Source organism: Blennius ocellaris, assembly GCF_963422515.1.
Source record: "Blennius ocellaris genome assembly, chromosome: 11".
Classification (NCBI taxonomy): Eukaryota; Metazoa; Chordata; class Actinopteri; order Blenniiformes; family Blenniidae; genus Blennius; species Blennius ocellaris.
The window spans coordinates 14,215,983-14,232,393 of record NC_137660.1 but is presented as its reverse complement, the minus strand read 5'-3'; the positions used below and the strand labels follow the sequence as shown (position 1 = coordinate 14,232,393).

Genomic DNA, 16,411 nt, shown 5'->3' with positions numbered 1-16,411 from the left:
TCTTTTGATATAGGCAGGTCAAATAAAAGTAAGGCACAGTTGAGTGTGTGCGACTTTTTAAATATACTCCTGTCTCGTTGAAACGCTGTGATCTCTTTCAGCCGGTGGTACCGGATCATCAAGAAACATAAAGGGAATGACTGAGAGCGCGAAGGAGCAGAGACAAGAAAATCAGATGAATTGACAATGGAGTGAGGACTGAACAAAAGACCAGATGGGCTCAGAAACTATGGCTGTCAGGAGCATGAAAAGAGGAAGTGAGAGGGGGTGGCAGGAGACAAGGACAAGCAGCCAGGCAGAGGGAGAGATCACCTTCTTTATATAAATTACAAACTGCAGAGGCAGGAAATGGAGAGAGAACGAGCAAGAGACGAAAAAGAGAGTCTATGTGAGGTGGGGCGGGGGGGGGGGGGGGTGGTGGGGTGGGGTGGGGTGGGGCAAGTGTGGGAGAGGCAGAAGGGTGTGTGCTCACATGAACCACTCTTCCCCTTCTACGTATGAGCCACCAGCCTGTGTGTGTCTCAGACAGAGAATAGAAAAGTTGGGGGCAAAAACTGAGTCAGCGACAGCAGCAAGCAGACACTTAGAGCAACTCTCTCCACAGAGCTGGGTTTCTTGTCTCTCTTTTTTTTTTTCCCAACTGCTCTCACACACACACACACACACACTTACACACACATAGCAGCCATCCCTCCTGGCAAAAGGAAGACAGGACCACAAGAGAACTGTTACACACCTTTATTCCAGTGCAGCTCACCCAGCCATCACCAGACGCTTTGCCCAGGATGTGGACTCTTCTCTTAGGGGTCATCTTTGGATTACTGGCCTCCTCCAGGTCGGAACAACCTCAAGGTAAGGAGACCATGCCTTTGCCCACTGGATGGCTCTTTGTTTGGGGGTTTATTTTTTATTTATTTTTTTCTTGTTTTCTTGCCGGTCTCACTGGCAACACTCCTTTGTTACCAGGTTCTGTTGCCAGACTGGTTTTTTTTTTCTTTAGCCTTATGAAGCATGGATGTAAGAGCTCATGTAAAGAGAAACCTGTGAAAGAAAGAGGCTGTGCTCTGCTGCTGCTGCTGCTGCTTCTTGTTGAATGGATGAGTGGATGCCGGCAAGAGCGCATGTGGTACACCAGCACAGACAGGCTTACGTCTGGCAGTCTGAGACTCCTGATAGACACAAAGGAGACAGGCGCTCGGGTTCCTACTCTGTCTTGTTCTCATACGCATGCTTGCACGTAATTTTTTTTTTTTTATCAAGGTTTCTAAATCTCAAAGGGTCGCTTTACAAAATAGCTTTTCTTTTACGGTTAAGGTGGAAATAGGGATTTCTTTTCAAGCTTTTTCTTCTACGCTTCATGCTTTACTGTCAGACACAAAGGATGTTACCTATCGCTTTAGATTTCCCTCCTTAATGTCCCTTTTTCCCCCTTAAGCCTCCCTGTTTCTCTCACATGTGATCTTTGTGTGACGGTTCGATCGGATTGTTGCTTGGGGCAATATATCTCTGGAGGTGAAGTTAGAGCTGAATCAAACAAGTCTTGGGATTGTCTGGCTTGTTCCCTGAGGAACTGGTTGTTCACAGACTCCTTCTGGCACTGCGCCAAAGAACAATCAACATCAAGCTATAAAACTGACCAGGATTTAAAGGCAAATAAGGGACGACCACTCATAAGAGGAGTGCAAGGGGGATGAAGAAGGGGGTGGATCCACCTTCTTCCCTTGTGCTTCAACATGTGCTTGCCCCTGGAGGCTCCTTGTGTCTGGACGACTTGAGAGACTAACCCAAACCCTCTGTTTATCTCTATGTTCTAAATGTTGACATTCATTTGTGTCAGGAATCGACCTCGTCCTACTGTAGCCACTGGTCCTTCTGGTTCAGATGTTCTCTGAACTTCATACATTGAGCTTCCCAAAGCAGATCATTTGAAGACAAGAGACGTGAACATGTGGCCTGACTCGAACTCCATACAAACCAGGATGAGATTCATCAAAGGTTTAGATACGGACACTAATGAGTGGTTTTGTCGAGGAGCAAAAGTACAAGTTTAACGTAGTGTCTTTAATCATACAGTAATGCCCCAAAGGCAATCAATAGTATATTCAACAGTTGATAGGATTCATTTTTAACTGTTTTTAATGGTTTGCACTGAAAAATCCCTTTGGAAATATGTCAATCTTTTTCTGAATTTCATTACAACTTTGTAATATTTGCTAACCCTGTTCATAATGAAGCAATATGCAAGACTTTAGCACACACAAAATATCTCCTAGTTCGTACATGCGTTCTTGTGACTAATTTCCTGTTCAGAGAACAAGTCAGATTGGTTCACAGATTATCACTTTAGTGAATCTTGTCCATCAACAGAAAACGTTTCTGTTACTTTCTCATGGACAGAAACTCAGGCCCACCTGCTTTTGCAAACATGGTTGTATTTGCCTCCTCAGTTTAGTAAAACCTCCTGCTTGTGCCTGTGTCATGTTTCAAGGTGAGGGGTGGTCAGAGGCCCCTTGGACCGGGCCTGTACAAAGAAGGCTTGTGCCTGCATGGGCTCTGGCTTCTTCCAGACACGTGTTTGCCTCTTTTACCAGTGTACCCTCTGCTACAATCCAGCCACCTTGAATATGAATGACCCAGCACTAACATCTTATATAAAAAAGTTCTCCACTCTTGTTGGCCTGCCTCCTTCCACGAACTTCCCTTTACTGCTGTTTCATCTGGTCTTGGATGGTGCAAGACTTCTTGTTCTCCCTCATTTCTTTTGTTTTGTTATGTTTTGTGGAAAATTAATATATTTCCTTGGTAAATCTCTTTGTGAGCCTCAGTCTCACTATTCGTCCTCACAATCATCAACCAAAGACCTTGCCTTGTTGTGAATGCTTCTCAGGAAGACCCATGATGAAGTTTACTTTCCAGTTTAAGACAGTCGTTTTTCAAACGTACTTTCCTCACACAAAAGAGTGCACTTTACGAAACCTATTGATTAACTACAGGCCTCTTATTAAGCATCAGCCAAGTGTCTTCAGTGAGGGACACACTATAAGGTCATCAAAGTGACCCTCTGATAAATAGTGCAGAAACATAGAGAGTGTGTGTCACTCTCTATGTTACCTGTGAACTGAAGATGAGGCTAGTTTAGCTCGGGAAGCTGTAACTTGTATATCATAATGAAAATAAATTAAATAGAGGATAGGAGAATGTACATTTCATTTAAATAAATAAATAAAATAAAAAAGTAGACCTCAATGCTCCAGTTGTGGTCTTCAAAGAAACTCTTCACCACTTCTGCTTTCAAATTGAAAGCCTCTAGTTATCATGCTGTTGTGGCTCAGTCATGGAAAAGGCTCGAATTCATTCAACTAAAATGCGCAATTGAGGAAACCTGACTGTGAGTTCAGAGTTTAAGTGATTTTGACTCTTACTACGTCGGACCTGACAAATCAAATTTACTTTACTCTTTTGCAGTTTTAGTTTTACGGGTTTTAGTCACTATGCATTATTATCACCCCAGTGGTATAAAATTATCCAGCAGAAAAATAAATGTGTAGACCAGAAAGAGGTCTGCCCATCCCTGCCTCCCCAGAAAGCATATTTAACTATCAGATGTTCATAAAACATTTGAATAGAAAAGTTTCAACAGCAACTGACTTTCTCATCAAGAATATCAACAGATAAACAGACATTTAAGAGAATGTGGACAAACTGCAGCATTTTGTCAGCATTAGCTAAAAGAGCTAAAGGGCTTTCTCCATGCAAGATGGGTGTCTTAATGTATCTTAACTTTTGAGTGGCGAAAAGAAATAATCATCTTGCTGGCTATTTAGATGAGTATATAATGGATCACGGAGATACAATTTGCAATTTCTGATATACTAAAAACATTTTTTTTTATGTTTTAAGTTTCTTGCTTCTCACAATGATCAAAGTTGGTCTTACCAGGTTTCAAGGTTAGGGAAAATTAGAGGAATGTGCATTGCCTTGCACTCTTTAAAAAATGCTTACCTACCTTTATACATGGTTGAAGGAGCTGTTGGACTCAGATTGTGAGACATAATCATACGTAGATAAAATCAGACAGTGAGAGTCCTTCCTGTGACCTTCAGGTAATGTGTGTGTGCATGGTCAGACTTTTTTTTTTTTTTTTAACTAGATTGCATTTCGCCTGTCCCATTGGCCTGGTGGAGCTTTGTTGTGTGGAGTGGAGGGAAACATTGTTTATTGACAGAGTAACTTCACGCAAGTGTGATAATGCAGGACACTGGAGCATTGTGAGAGATGGTGGCAACATGGTCTCCCTTCGAAGCAGCTGATGACCTATAGCTAAGAGGATTTTACAGTAGCATCGAAGCATGTACAGTAGACTCTTTGTTGGAGCATGTCTTTCCTTTACATATGAAATCGTCAGAAAACTTGGGAACATTCTCAATAACATGCAACTGAGAAAGATAAGGGGATAAAATCCTGTGCACTGGTAATCTTGTCGTTGTAAATATGCACGTTCTCTCAGTGCGTCTTCATGCCGTGTTGTATTTCTGCACCGATGTGCAGAAATAATCAGCCAACTCATAGGTGTGCTGTTGTGTATCTGCAATCTGCCTCTTTGTTTGCGCACCTGTGTGCAGGGGGTAAATTGTACTTTATTGCTGGCACAGAAAAGACAAACAGAGAGTAATGAGAAACAACAAGGCAAAATGAGAGAAGGGGCAAAAAGAAAATAAAGAGAGAGAAAAGTTGGGTTTGTCAATAACTTGTAGAGCAGCTGGAGTTTTTGGCAAGACGCTGAGTTAAAGCTCCCTTTCTCTTGGGTTCTGTGCACCCAGACTCCACAGTCTCCTTGGTTTCAACTCCATTAGGTGACAATAGAGCCTTTGGGAGAGTCAGTGCCTCGGCATAACAGGCTTCTGGACTGTATAAAGACACTCATGATCAGTCCCTCTGCATACTAATGATTACTTCTCAGATTGATGTCAGCCTGCTTTTCAGCTCGCTGATGGTAAGTTGTGCTCCCTTTGATCTCTCTGGGCTGGTTTGCAAGGCCAAGACTGCTGTCTGTCTTTTCCCCAACATTGTGAATTGAAAAGAGTCCACAGTCACTTCAAGTGTGGAGGTTCTACTAAATGTGTGTGTTTCTGTGTTTCACTTTGTGGGGTCAGATTCCCTAAGACGATTCCAGAATTGTGATGTGAGCTACCTTGTTGTCCCTACTTCAAAGGTTGGATGCTTTATTTTCAAGGGTCAAGATGGCTTTGAAGCTGAGGCCACAGTTCTTGAGGTCAGGGTTAAACAATGGGATGTGCTCGTAAAGGTGAAGGTTAGGAACGAGAGCTTTCATCATGTCAATACAATGGACAAGTCAAGGTTGACAAGCGTTTGTGAGTATGTGTGTATATATATATATATATATATATATATATATGTGTGTGTGTGTGTGTGTGTGGGTAGGTGTGTGGTCTTGTTGTTCTATTGTGGACCTGAACCATTACGCACTACATTATGGGCACAATAATGGCAGTCCTCAATAGATGTTTGGGTGAAGACGTGTTTGAAGGTCAGACTGAGGTTACTGGATCTGAAAGGTGGTAGGTGTGTGTGTGTGTGTGTGTGTGTGTGTGTGTGTGTGTGTGTGTGTGTGTGTGTGTGTGTGTGTGTGTGCGTGTGCGTGTGTGTACGTTTCTTATAATACAAGTGCTGTAGCAGGCTCTTGCCCAATTGCCACAGTGGCTTCCTGCTGCTACTAGTGCTCTGTTTACCAATAGCAGCCAGTGAAAAAGTGGGTGGGCTGTGTTTTTATCGTATCTTGTGTTTTAGCTGTCTGCTTTCTGCAAAACAAGGAGATTAACTTGGCATAATGATAACACCAAATTACAATTTGGGTGTTTATGATTTTCTACTACCTGATGCATACAAAGCTTGGATGTAATTAAAGGCTTTCCGTCAAAGTAATTTCTCTTTATTTAATTTATTCATGATTCATATCTTTTTTTAAACTATGTGTTTATTTGATCATTTCATGAAGTGCTACAACTCCGGGGTGCAGCCAAAGAAGTCTGCACATATCAACATGGTGTTGAGGATAGTTACAGATGGATAGGGTAACAATACACTGTAATTGTCAAGCATAATTTTTTTTGATTTGTTTACTCTGTACAAAATAAAGGTTCTTGAGGTGTTCTGTATGTTTACTGATGGCTCTTCTTAATTCATATTTGCAGTAAAGTATGCCTGGTGGCCCTTCCGGGGAAAGCTAATAACTGATTTTAAATCTTTGTACAAGATGTAAGTTCATGTCAGACTTCATTTTTCACACCGGCAGCAGCAGTGCTGCTCGGCTGCCACTATATGTTTGTTCATTTCCTGTTGCTGTGTGATCATGGCTTACACAAGTCATGCACTATGGCAACGCTATCTAACAAACATTGAGCAAGCTTTTGTTTACTTTGTGAAGCAAAAAAAAATAAATCCACATGGCATGTGTGATGTTTGTTGTTCAATATTGGGCATTTGTATTTTGCAATTATTAGTCATGCTAGTCATGTTAGACATCCACAAACAACACATTATTCCCATCATTCATTTCAGATTTCATATTGTGCCATTTCAACAGTCTTAATAAGAAAGTTCAGATTCTATCAATGATTTCCCATGAAACCCGCAATGATCGGAAATGGTTAATTAGATGTTTTGCCACTTAACTTTTTAAAGACTTCCACAGAAATGATGACACTCAGTGTCACAATGAATTCAAGCTATTATATCCAAATAAGAGCATTGCGTTTCAAGTCTATTAGGCTACAGGACGTTTCCAAAGCTTGTCCTCAATACAAATGTTGACCTGTCGATGACAGGAAAATCCCTCAGGTGTCTGTTTCTCATAAATGATTTCTTGGCCGTTTTTCAGAGCCTTTTGTGGGGGGGGTTTATGTGTGGTGATCTGAAAGGTGTGGTCACCATGAGCACACAAACCCTTGCTTGCTCTTGTTTGCTCAGCCCATTTCTTGTTTACGTTTACGTGTCAGAAACTCATTTCCCTAAAGGATCTTGTGAGAAACACCTAGGCAACACACCGGTTTGTTGCTCTGCTTTAGCCCCCAGATTTTATATTTCAGTTCTTATTCAAACTTCACAAATTGATGATCCTCGAAACATTAAAAAAAAGTTTCAGACTTTGGTTTCAGCTTCACGTTAAGAATTTGTAATGTTCTGAAAAGAAAAATAATAATACTTTTCATAAAAGGGCATACAAACAGTATAAACAGCCTTTTGAAATATAAGTTGTAATCCAAGTATCACATTTCTTACTGATTGCCAACAATTAAAAACTGCAACAAAAAAAACAAAACAATATAAGACATTTTTTGTTGTTGTTATCAGTCCTTTATAAAGACATGTTTCCTTTATTGGATTTTGGCACCATAGCAAAGGTTTGTCCGAGTGACGATCCTGTCTGTGTCTTTGTCTGTGTCAACAGCACACAGCAAAGATGTTGAATGATCTCATCCTCAGAAAACCTGAGATTAATTTGGCACTATTTGTGGCACTTCTCATTTTGAACAATCTGAAAAAAGGTGCTAGATGATAACAACAGTTGTGCAGATAATGTTTAGAAAACCTTTGGATCAACAAGTTATGAAGCCTGATGCAATTTGTAAGAGATTGACCGGAAAATACTCCCCTTAATGTTCACTCATCCTCCTTCTGAGTTTGTTTTGTAAACCATGGCTACTTTCCATCTAGCATGGGGAGTGAGAGGCAGGCTAATAATTCTCAACCATCATTCTGCCTATGATTTACATTGCTCAAAGTATTGATGTTTGTTTGAGTGATGGACGTCCGGAGTTAATAATAAATGCTGTAATTGGAAAGGACTTTTAAGGATCCAAATGCACAAAAGTCTATAGAATGCAAGCTTTTGCTGCAACAGTCTGTTAAGTCAGTCTTTATGACCTGCAACTGCAACCTGTGACACCTTGCATGATTTTGTCATATATAAATAATTTTTTTTTATTTTTTTTTTTACAGTTAATGCCTTTTCCTGTGTCTGCAATAACCTTCATTTGATTCTGTTGATGACGTTTGTGTTTTAATGAGATAATATCACTTTTCAACTTCACTCATTTTCTTTGACAAGCATGCTGGGATATAGTGCTCACAATCCAGAGCTATTTGTCACCTATTGTAAAAAAAACAAAAACAAAAACATATCATCTATCGCATGGCTTAACAAGAAGATTCAGTGCAACCATTCAGATTTCTAAAATAAAATACTTCAATGTTGTTGTTTTGATTTCCCTTTTGTGACCCGTACTTGTAGTTTTGGTGGATATATTGCAGTAGATATAGAAATGACATGATCATTTTCTTTGAGTTTCTTTAATATCTACATTAGATGACAACATTTTACAGTTCAGACATTTGGTTTATGATTGAACTCGTCCAAACATATACACTGTTACACTTTCTGCTCACTGCTAGATAGCCAATGCAAACATGACGACACATAAAAGCAGAGAGTGAGCTCAACCATATACTTGTTATTATTTCCATTCTCACATTCTTAGTGTGTATTGAAGCTTTGTGATGCTGACATGCTGCCGCTTTTATCGTGTCCTAACTGGAATTAGATGAAGTAATCAGGCTGCATGTGTATTTGTGTGTATATGATTGTGAATATGTATGAAGGGGTACCCTTGTTTAGCTGTCCAAGACAATTTCTTCCACTCATTGCTTGGAGCAAAACATATTAATAAAAATACCGAAATATGGTTGAAATGCCTGAGGGTCAAACATTGAAGATTGGAATGCTGCTGGTCTATTGATAATTCTTTCTCTGAAATTTCATCACAGCACAAATATCCCATGACTTCTTGTTGAATGCTGCAACAAGAAACAACACACATAACCAGGCCATAGATACTGCATGCATTATGGCTGGGAATGTGTTTATGTATATTATCATTGAGGGGCTTGAGTAGCTTATGATCTGCAGATCCAAAACCAAACAAAACACCATTAGGAGTCACCACTTTCTTCATTTATGGAATGAATCTTCTGCTAGCATGCTGTTTGTCTCTTGTTGATTTTACAAGAAATTTAAACTAAGCCACATCATTGATTCAAAGGGAACCATATGCTGATAATGCTGTTGTATATGATGCTAAAATTCAAAAATGTGTTCCAGTTAAACTCCAAATTACCTTGTGCCATTCAGTCGTTTAATAGTGAGCTTTAAAGATTTCCACAGTGTGAAACAATTTGTTACTTTTGAGTGTATTTCCATTAGTTTTATTATTTTACTTTAGTAAACTGCAAAGCAGGTTTTGATTATTTTATACATCTCCAATATAATGGGTCCTATTTGATGTGTTGCATTCTGTTTCTTTGTTTTCCTGCAGTGAATTCCCGCGGCTGCAGCTTCGCCGGGGTGTTTCATGTGGAAGGAGCAAGCCGTCACTCCTTGAACTTTGATGTGGCTCAGAAGGTGTGTGAGTGGCTGAACAGTACTCTGGCAAACCCAGAACAACTGCAGGCGGCCTACGACAAAAACATGCAAACATGCAGGTAACGCATCTGAACTTTATCCACCAGTACATTGTACCGACACATCTTTAAAGATTATTCAAGTGGATCCACAATCACAACATCAGGAATGGCCATTAACAATTAGAACTGGAACAATTCCAATGTGAGAGAATCTCACGAGACTTTTTTCTTTCTCGCTCAATGAGTAAAACAAGCAAAGTTCTCACGATCACAATCTCCATGACTTTGGCAGTTTGGCGGAAAAAAAACCAAACAAATCAATAATCATTAACGTCAAACAAATACACTCCGATTAACACAACCCACATCATTTACATGAAAAAGTTAATCTTATTCAACACGCTAAAATAGAAGTACAGGGTTGTGAAAGACCAATTTCTCTGCGTTTAGATCAATAATATCTAAAATGAACACAAATCGACAAAGCCTTAACTGACTCAGACACAGAGATATCAATTACACCCAACAAAAAGTGAGAAAGTGGCTTATTTCTCCACCCCAAATTCTGGTTAAAAGTCCAAATCAAGATAATAATTTGCATGTGATCAACAATATTAATTTACAACTGACACAATACAAAAAAATTGATAAAACATCCATCAAAATAAAAAGATGACTCTACAGTTAACAGAGGCAATTATCTTCATGCCTCTTGGACTGGCACACGACCAACTAAATATGAAAGTGTTCTACTCAGTGGACCAAATTTTATAGGGTGAATAGCAATAAATAAATAAAGATTTTTGATACACTGTAGCTAATAGGATGCTCAATTTAAAAAAAAAAAGTCTTTAATAGAGTGATTTCATTCACGACAGAAATGCCACCTTTAATAAGGGAAACCACCATCTTGTATTTACCTGACCGGTCTGACTGATTGTGTTTTTAAGCTGAATGTGATGTGATTAGTCCCTGCAGCCCCGAGACAGATTGCATTGTGTGTCAGCAAATGTTTGCCTTTGATAATAGTGCTGTGATGTCCTTTCAGAAACGGCTGGATCAGTAACGTGAGCATCGCCATCCTCAGACAGAATCAGCATGAAAACTGTTCAAGGAACATGACCGGGCTGATTATTAACTCTCGCGTCAATGCAGAAGATCACTTTGATGCATACTGCTATGATGAGCAAGGTAACTTTATTGAGAGGAAATAATCAGTTCCATTTTGCTATTTTATTGATGCACATAAAGTCTGCATTGTTAACATTTGATTGCATTTTTGCCCCTGTTTTGGGGATGGTTTCTTCCTGTTCCACCATGTGTCAGATGGGCCGGACGTAAACTGTGATAACGCATTTGCATTAAATGGACGCTTCCCATCAGATGAACCAGGTCTGTTTGTACATTCACTTTCCATTTCCTGTCTTAGATCAGGCTAGATTAAAAAAAAAAAAAAAAAAAGTAGCGCAAGTTATATCATGTACATATTTAGAATGCATCATGAAATGCACAGAGATCAAATCTCACAGTCGCAAGAACATCCAAATGCCTGTAACTGAAGAGAAGAAAATGAAACCTCGTTTGAATGCCCGGCCTGGTTTCCAAATGATCTCATTCATCTCTGCACTTTCCTCCAACACACAGCTCCTGGCTGTTTAACCCAACATGTGGCTAACCCAAACCATCTCTGGTGCAAATGTTGGCTGAGGTTCATTGTTCTAGCCACAACTGCAAGTAAAATTTGACTTTCACAACCAAAACCAATGAGTTTTGCTTCCATTACATAACTGCACAGTCAACCTGATCTATGAGCAGTGGCAGTGAACTCACATAACCTTTTTTTCTATTTAGTTTTGAAAAACCTACAAATGTACATGAATTGTACCAAATGTGTATGTACTGATAAAACTAGCTCTGCTTTTACTTGTCTAATCAATAATAATTTAAAGATGAAATGCTCTGATACAAATAATCTCTGCGAACAGTTATCTGAGAATATATTAAATTTATACCAGTTATTCTTTGAAAAAAACATTTTTTTCATACCAGCAGCAATATAATATGTTGTCAAGCAGTTTGTGTTATCAAATACATTTTACAATCTAATATTGATGAGCTTTATTAATATAACATTGTGACCATTTGGCTGAGTCTAAACATGTCATTCATTATGGGTTTTATTAGTTTCTCTAGTAAGTAAGTAAGTAAGCTTTATTTATATAGCGCTTTTCACCGACAGTGGTCACAAAGTGCTTCACAAAAGTAGACATATCTAAAAGATCATGTGATTAACAAATAGATATACAAAGTTTAAAAAAGCTTAAATGCATAAGATGTAGCTCAACACACGGTCAGTTGGTCTAAAATTCTTTACATTTATTATATTAGTACATAATCAGTTTGATAACATACAGCTATCACGCTTTATTCTCATATAATGTATTCTGTAGTAACACTTTGAATCCTACAAAAATGCATTCAGCAAGTATTGTAAAATATAGTGTATTAATGCAGCTGGAGATTGGACGTGTTCTTTTGAACCCTTTTGGGAGGGTCCCTACCTCCCAATATACCGTGTTCACATGTGCTGTTTCACTGCTCTGTATCTGGGTCCTGTGTACTTTCTTAACTTCCACAAAAACCACAAATCTGTGAGCACTCACAAACTTCTCATTTTCCCAGCAGGAAGGGGAAATTTAACCTTTATAATTATCGTTAGAACTATATTTTATAACATAGCAATATTTTATGTCGGTCCTGTCTGTGTGATTATATACATGCATGACCGTCACTTATTTTTTTGATCAGCTCATTCGGATGACAATAAAGCCGAGCCGACAATTCCAAGTCCCCAACATGAGGACGCTGCAGGTCGTGAGGATTGGCACCCAACAGCTGCCCCAGGGGAAGATGGTGCCATGGAGGAGACGGACCAGACCCCATCCCCCACCACCACCCTCATGAAGGAGGGCCCGGAGAAGCCGGAGGCCGCATCTGAGGAACCTGCTGTGGGAGAAAACCCAGACGGGGGGAGTGAGAACAACACTGCTGGGCCGACCTTCACCCCAGCAGAGTTCGATCAGACTGCGGGCTCGGGGATGCTGCCTCCCATTTCTGAGGAGGAGGAAGCCTCACCGACGGCCTCTGTCGGCACGTCAGGCAAAACACAGGCTCCTCCGGGAAGTGAACCTCATGATGAGAAAGTAAAGCCGGAGGGAGGTGATGCTGCCAAAACAGAGGATGAGGGTGAGAAAGAAAGCTAATTAAAGTACAAGTCACATTTCTTGGAAACTTGCGTAACAACTTCCTGTAGTATTCAGAACTCGACATAACTTGACTACCATTCGGCACATCAGCTTAATGTTTTCCAGAGACTGTGCCCAAAAAAAGCTTGAAGCACCAATCCCGTTACATTTATGTTTGGATTGCATTATCACCTTTGTAACTTTCTGTTTTTTGATGTGCCTAATCCCTATCTATGTCAACATATAGAAAAACAGCCAGTCTCATTTGTATGTAGTTTGTATGAGAGGATCCACATCCTGAAAGCAGAAGCAACAGGTTTTGGGAGAACTGAAGTAACTTTTAGAACGTAGGACGCCCCCTTGTGTTGGCTTGGGCTATGGAGGGAGATGTGCTGCTTTATTTCACAAACACGCCACATATTTAAGAGAGGAACTGAAACATATCTGCAAGTCAAGTGAATTTATAAGTGAACCCCATATGAAATCACTTAAATTTTGAACAAATGCTTCAGACTGAGGGAAAAGGTAAACTATTTTATGTCACTGCTGGGTGTTTCTTGGTGTGCCGAGCATGCAGTCTTACAAACATAGGGAGATACAAATAGGATTCAAGACAATTTAATGTGACGAGTACTGCGTCAAAAAGTGCAATCTTGATGAAGACTGCACCTCCAAGTATGTCACCTTATTGGCAAGGGTGATTGAAATGCCACTGTTTTTCTTTGTCCTGCAGCTGCACAACAAAACCCTAAAGGCAAAGGACGGATCATCAGTCCTGATGGACCCAAGAATGGTCAGCCGGAGACCGCCGACTCATCAAGTGAGCATGTTGATTTTATTATGTCTCCACCCCTCTGAAATCTAAAGCATTTAAAGTGAAACGCGGCCACAGAGGGCACATTCCTATTTCATCACTTCAAAATGAGTATTGGTATTTCTCATTTTTGGTGCAGTCTTGACGGTTAGAGAAACTTACTGGTTGTCCTCCAATGTTTGGGTCTGCAAGACTCCCAACTCCTCAAGAAGGGAGCAAGACCCTGAACTAAACAGATTTTTTATATGGGTGAAAGTCAAAAGAAAGCATAGTTTATTGATTCCGTCAGGGAAATTATATCTCTGCATTTAAATTTGCCAAATGAAAACATTGCAATCTTATGATTGCCTGTGGTGACCCGGAAGGTAGCAGCTTCCTGGTTAATTCTAGCATCTGACTCAGTTATAACACAATATAAACCTGGCATGTTGTGTCTCTCTTCTAGACTGGCTGGTGATTATTGGAGTGATTGTGGCAGTCGCTGCTATTCTCCTCGTCTGTGCTGCTGTTGCCAAAAGAAAAAGGTACAACTTGGTTTTCACACATCTCTGACATAAAGTGGGCCCAGTTTCACTTTATTTACCTGAAGACTAAAGATGCCAAAATTGAAAATGCATAATGTTAATGTGTCAATGTGGGTGTTTTTTTTTTTTTGCAGCTGGTGCGGCAGGCAACAAACCCTCATGATCACGTCTAAGGACGGTGGCGAGGGCAACGGCACCGCAGCGTCTGCGTCCAGCTCCCACAACCCGGACCGAGAGCAGGAGATGGTGACCCTCATGAACAAGGAGAAGATCCAGGAAAACGGCAACACAGAGGAGTTCACCGTCATCACGCTAGAGGAGTCGCCAGATAAAGAGCAGCTGGCGTAAGGGAGGAGTGCAGACAGGGAGGAGTGGGTGAGGAGGAGGAGGAGGAGGAGAGAACAGGTGAGGGATGTTTTTAGTGGAGGAGACAAATGATGGGAGGATGCTCCACACGCTGGGGTTGTAAAGCACTGAAAGGACACTGTCTGTATGTGAGGTCGTCGCCTCCCTGCACTGGATCTGGATCTGCTGCCTCTCAGTCACACCGGATGTTTGAAGCCAACTTCTTGTATGTTTGGCATATGAAGTTAGCTCCGACTGAATAGTAGTCAACAATGTGTTGGGAATGTTTTCTGTGTCAGCTATTGTGTTTGTGACAGGCTTTATCATAGACGGCGCTGGATCTGCAGCGGCCTTAAAGGTGTTTTTTTTTTTTTTTTTTAATGAAGAACGCAATTAAAAATTTGAAAATCATTAACCCATTCTGAATTAGTTAAATGTTCAAATGTTGAGCCGGCCAGCTGAAATGGGGAATAATAAATTAATCTTGATATCTGATGCTGTTTAAAATAATAGAAAGAAGATAAGCAAACAGTTCTTGATGTTTTCCATATATTTCATTTTGTTTAATTGGCTTAATGTGTTTGCCATGTGTATATTTCAGACATTGCCTATTGATCGAACTTTGGTTTTTTTCTATTATCAAAGGGATGTCACTTCCTTAATTTATGCATCCTGTATTCATTTCTTGTTCTTTGTATATATAAACTATCTGTGACTTAGCATAGCTTCCAGTGCTTTTTGATTCATGGTAGAAGGAGGAATGTGTAACCGTTTTTGATTAAAGGAATGTGTCCAAGAGCTATTTAATTAGATTCTGTACCTCAGAGGTGCATGCTTGTGGATGGATTTTACAATTTGAGCGGGTGAGGGTGGGGTACTGTGAGAATCAATCTGATGTATAGTAGCCAAAATTGTGCATTTTATGCAACACTGAAGTCTGTTCATTTAATATAAATTTATATTGAGTGCTTGAAAATGATATTCGGATGTTATCCTGAGGATAAGAATAGTCTTAATTATTATGCATACATACTTTATACACAGTGTGTATATCAATCATGAGGAACAAAAACAAAACCAAGAATTGGACGGCATCTATAGCACATGAATCACTTTTTTAATGCAAATTTAGGCTCAGTTTTGGCTTGTGATCGGCAGGGGCATAGCTGTGGATACTAGGACAATTCGCACATATAATGGGGGGCCCATGTGCTGTAAACACAGAGCAATGTATGAGGTTTCTGCACAGGAGCGAGACTGTGACAACATTGTTAATGTGCAGCTGAGGGAGGGGCCTGCGATGAATTCAGCTTGTGTGCTTGCTCGAGCCTCGTGTGCGTTCAAACATGTCAACAAAAACCGTTTTTATTTTCTACTGACCTTCTCTTGGTAAAACACATCATGCATTGTGTCATATTAATACTATTATCTGTGTGACAGCTCGTTTTCATTCTGCCTGCTGATCAGTATGAAGCTGAATCACATACAGTGACCTGCAAACTGAATAGTTTTTTTTCCCTTTTTCTCTTCCAATTTGTTTTGAGGAAAGGTAGCAAATGTGATTAGAGTAGGTAGGTTTTTTTTTTTTTGGACAAATTAACAAAATATGTTGCTGAAAGATTTGTAAATTCTTGAATGAAATAAATGTGTATAGAAATAGGAGTCTGCGTTGAATCTTGTGTTCACTCTGACCACTCTGAACACACAGAAGTGAGCCGTTGAACGACATGACGGGAAACACAAGTGGTTACATTTCTCCAGCGCGAGAGGAAGTGAGGTTTCCATGGCACCAAGGTCATGATGGCAGAACATGTGAACACGGGGAAATAAAGAATGAAGCTGTCATACTGAATGACAGAGAAAAAAGCTTCTATGCGTAATTGAAAAGCGCGTAATGCATGTAACAATAGAGGAGAGTACATGTTGTTTTGTATGAATTTATCACAGAGTCATTTACCATCCAGGCTTAAAATCACAATGTAAATGGAAGTTAATGATTCAGC

At 40.0% G+C, this 16,411-nt stretch overlaps 1 protein-coding gene across 1 annotated transcript; it reads left to right on the top strand.

Moving 5' to 3' along the window:
• Positions 1 to 568: 568 nt before the first annotated feature.
• LOC308136244 (CD44 antigen-like) lies at positions 569 to 16,070 on the top strand. The gene is made up of 8 exons (XM_080504501.1): positions 569 to 852; positions 9,393 to 9,558; positions 10,529 to 10,671; positions 10,807 to 10,872; positions 12,289 to 12,726; positions 13,459 to 13,545; positions 13,985 to 14,063; positions 14,198 to 16,070. The coding sequence occupies exons 1-8, from the start codon at positions 786 to 788 to the stop codon at positions 14,409 to 14,411; spliced, it is 1,260 nt and encodes a 419-aa protein (XP_080360627.1). The 5' UTR covers positions 569 to 785; the 3' UTR covers positions 14,412 to 16,070.
• The last annotated feature ends 341 nt before the right edge of the window (positions 16,071 to 16,411 follow it).

What these genes read in the sequence shown, in the direction of transcription:
- LOC308136244 (XM_080504501.1), top strand. Translation starts at nt 786, where the DNA reads ATGTGGACTCTTCTCTTAGGGGTCATCTTTGGATTACTGGCCTCCTCC. An exon ending in CAGGTCGGAACAACCTCAAG is followed by an intron (nt 853 to 9,392) that starts GTAAGGAGACCA and finishes GTTTTCCTGCAG; the next exon opens with TGAATTCCCGCGGCTGCAGC. An exon ending in ATACTGCTATGATGAGCAAG is followed by an intron (nt 10,672 to 10,806) that starts GTAACTTTATTG and finishes ACCATGTGTCAG; the next exon opens with ATGGGCCGGACGTAAACTGT.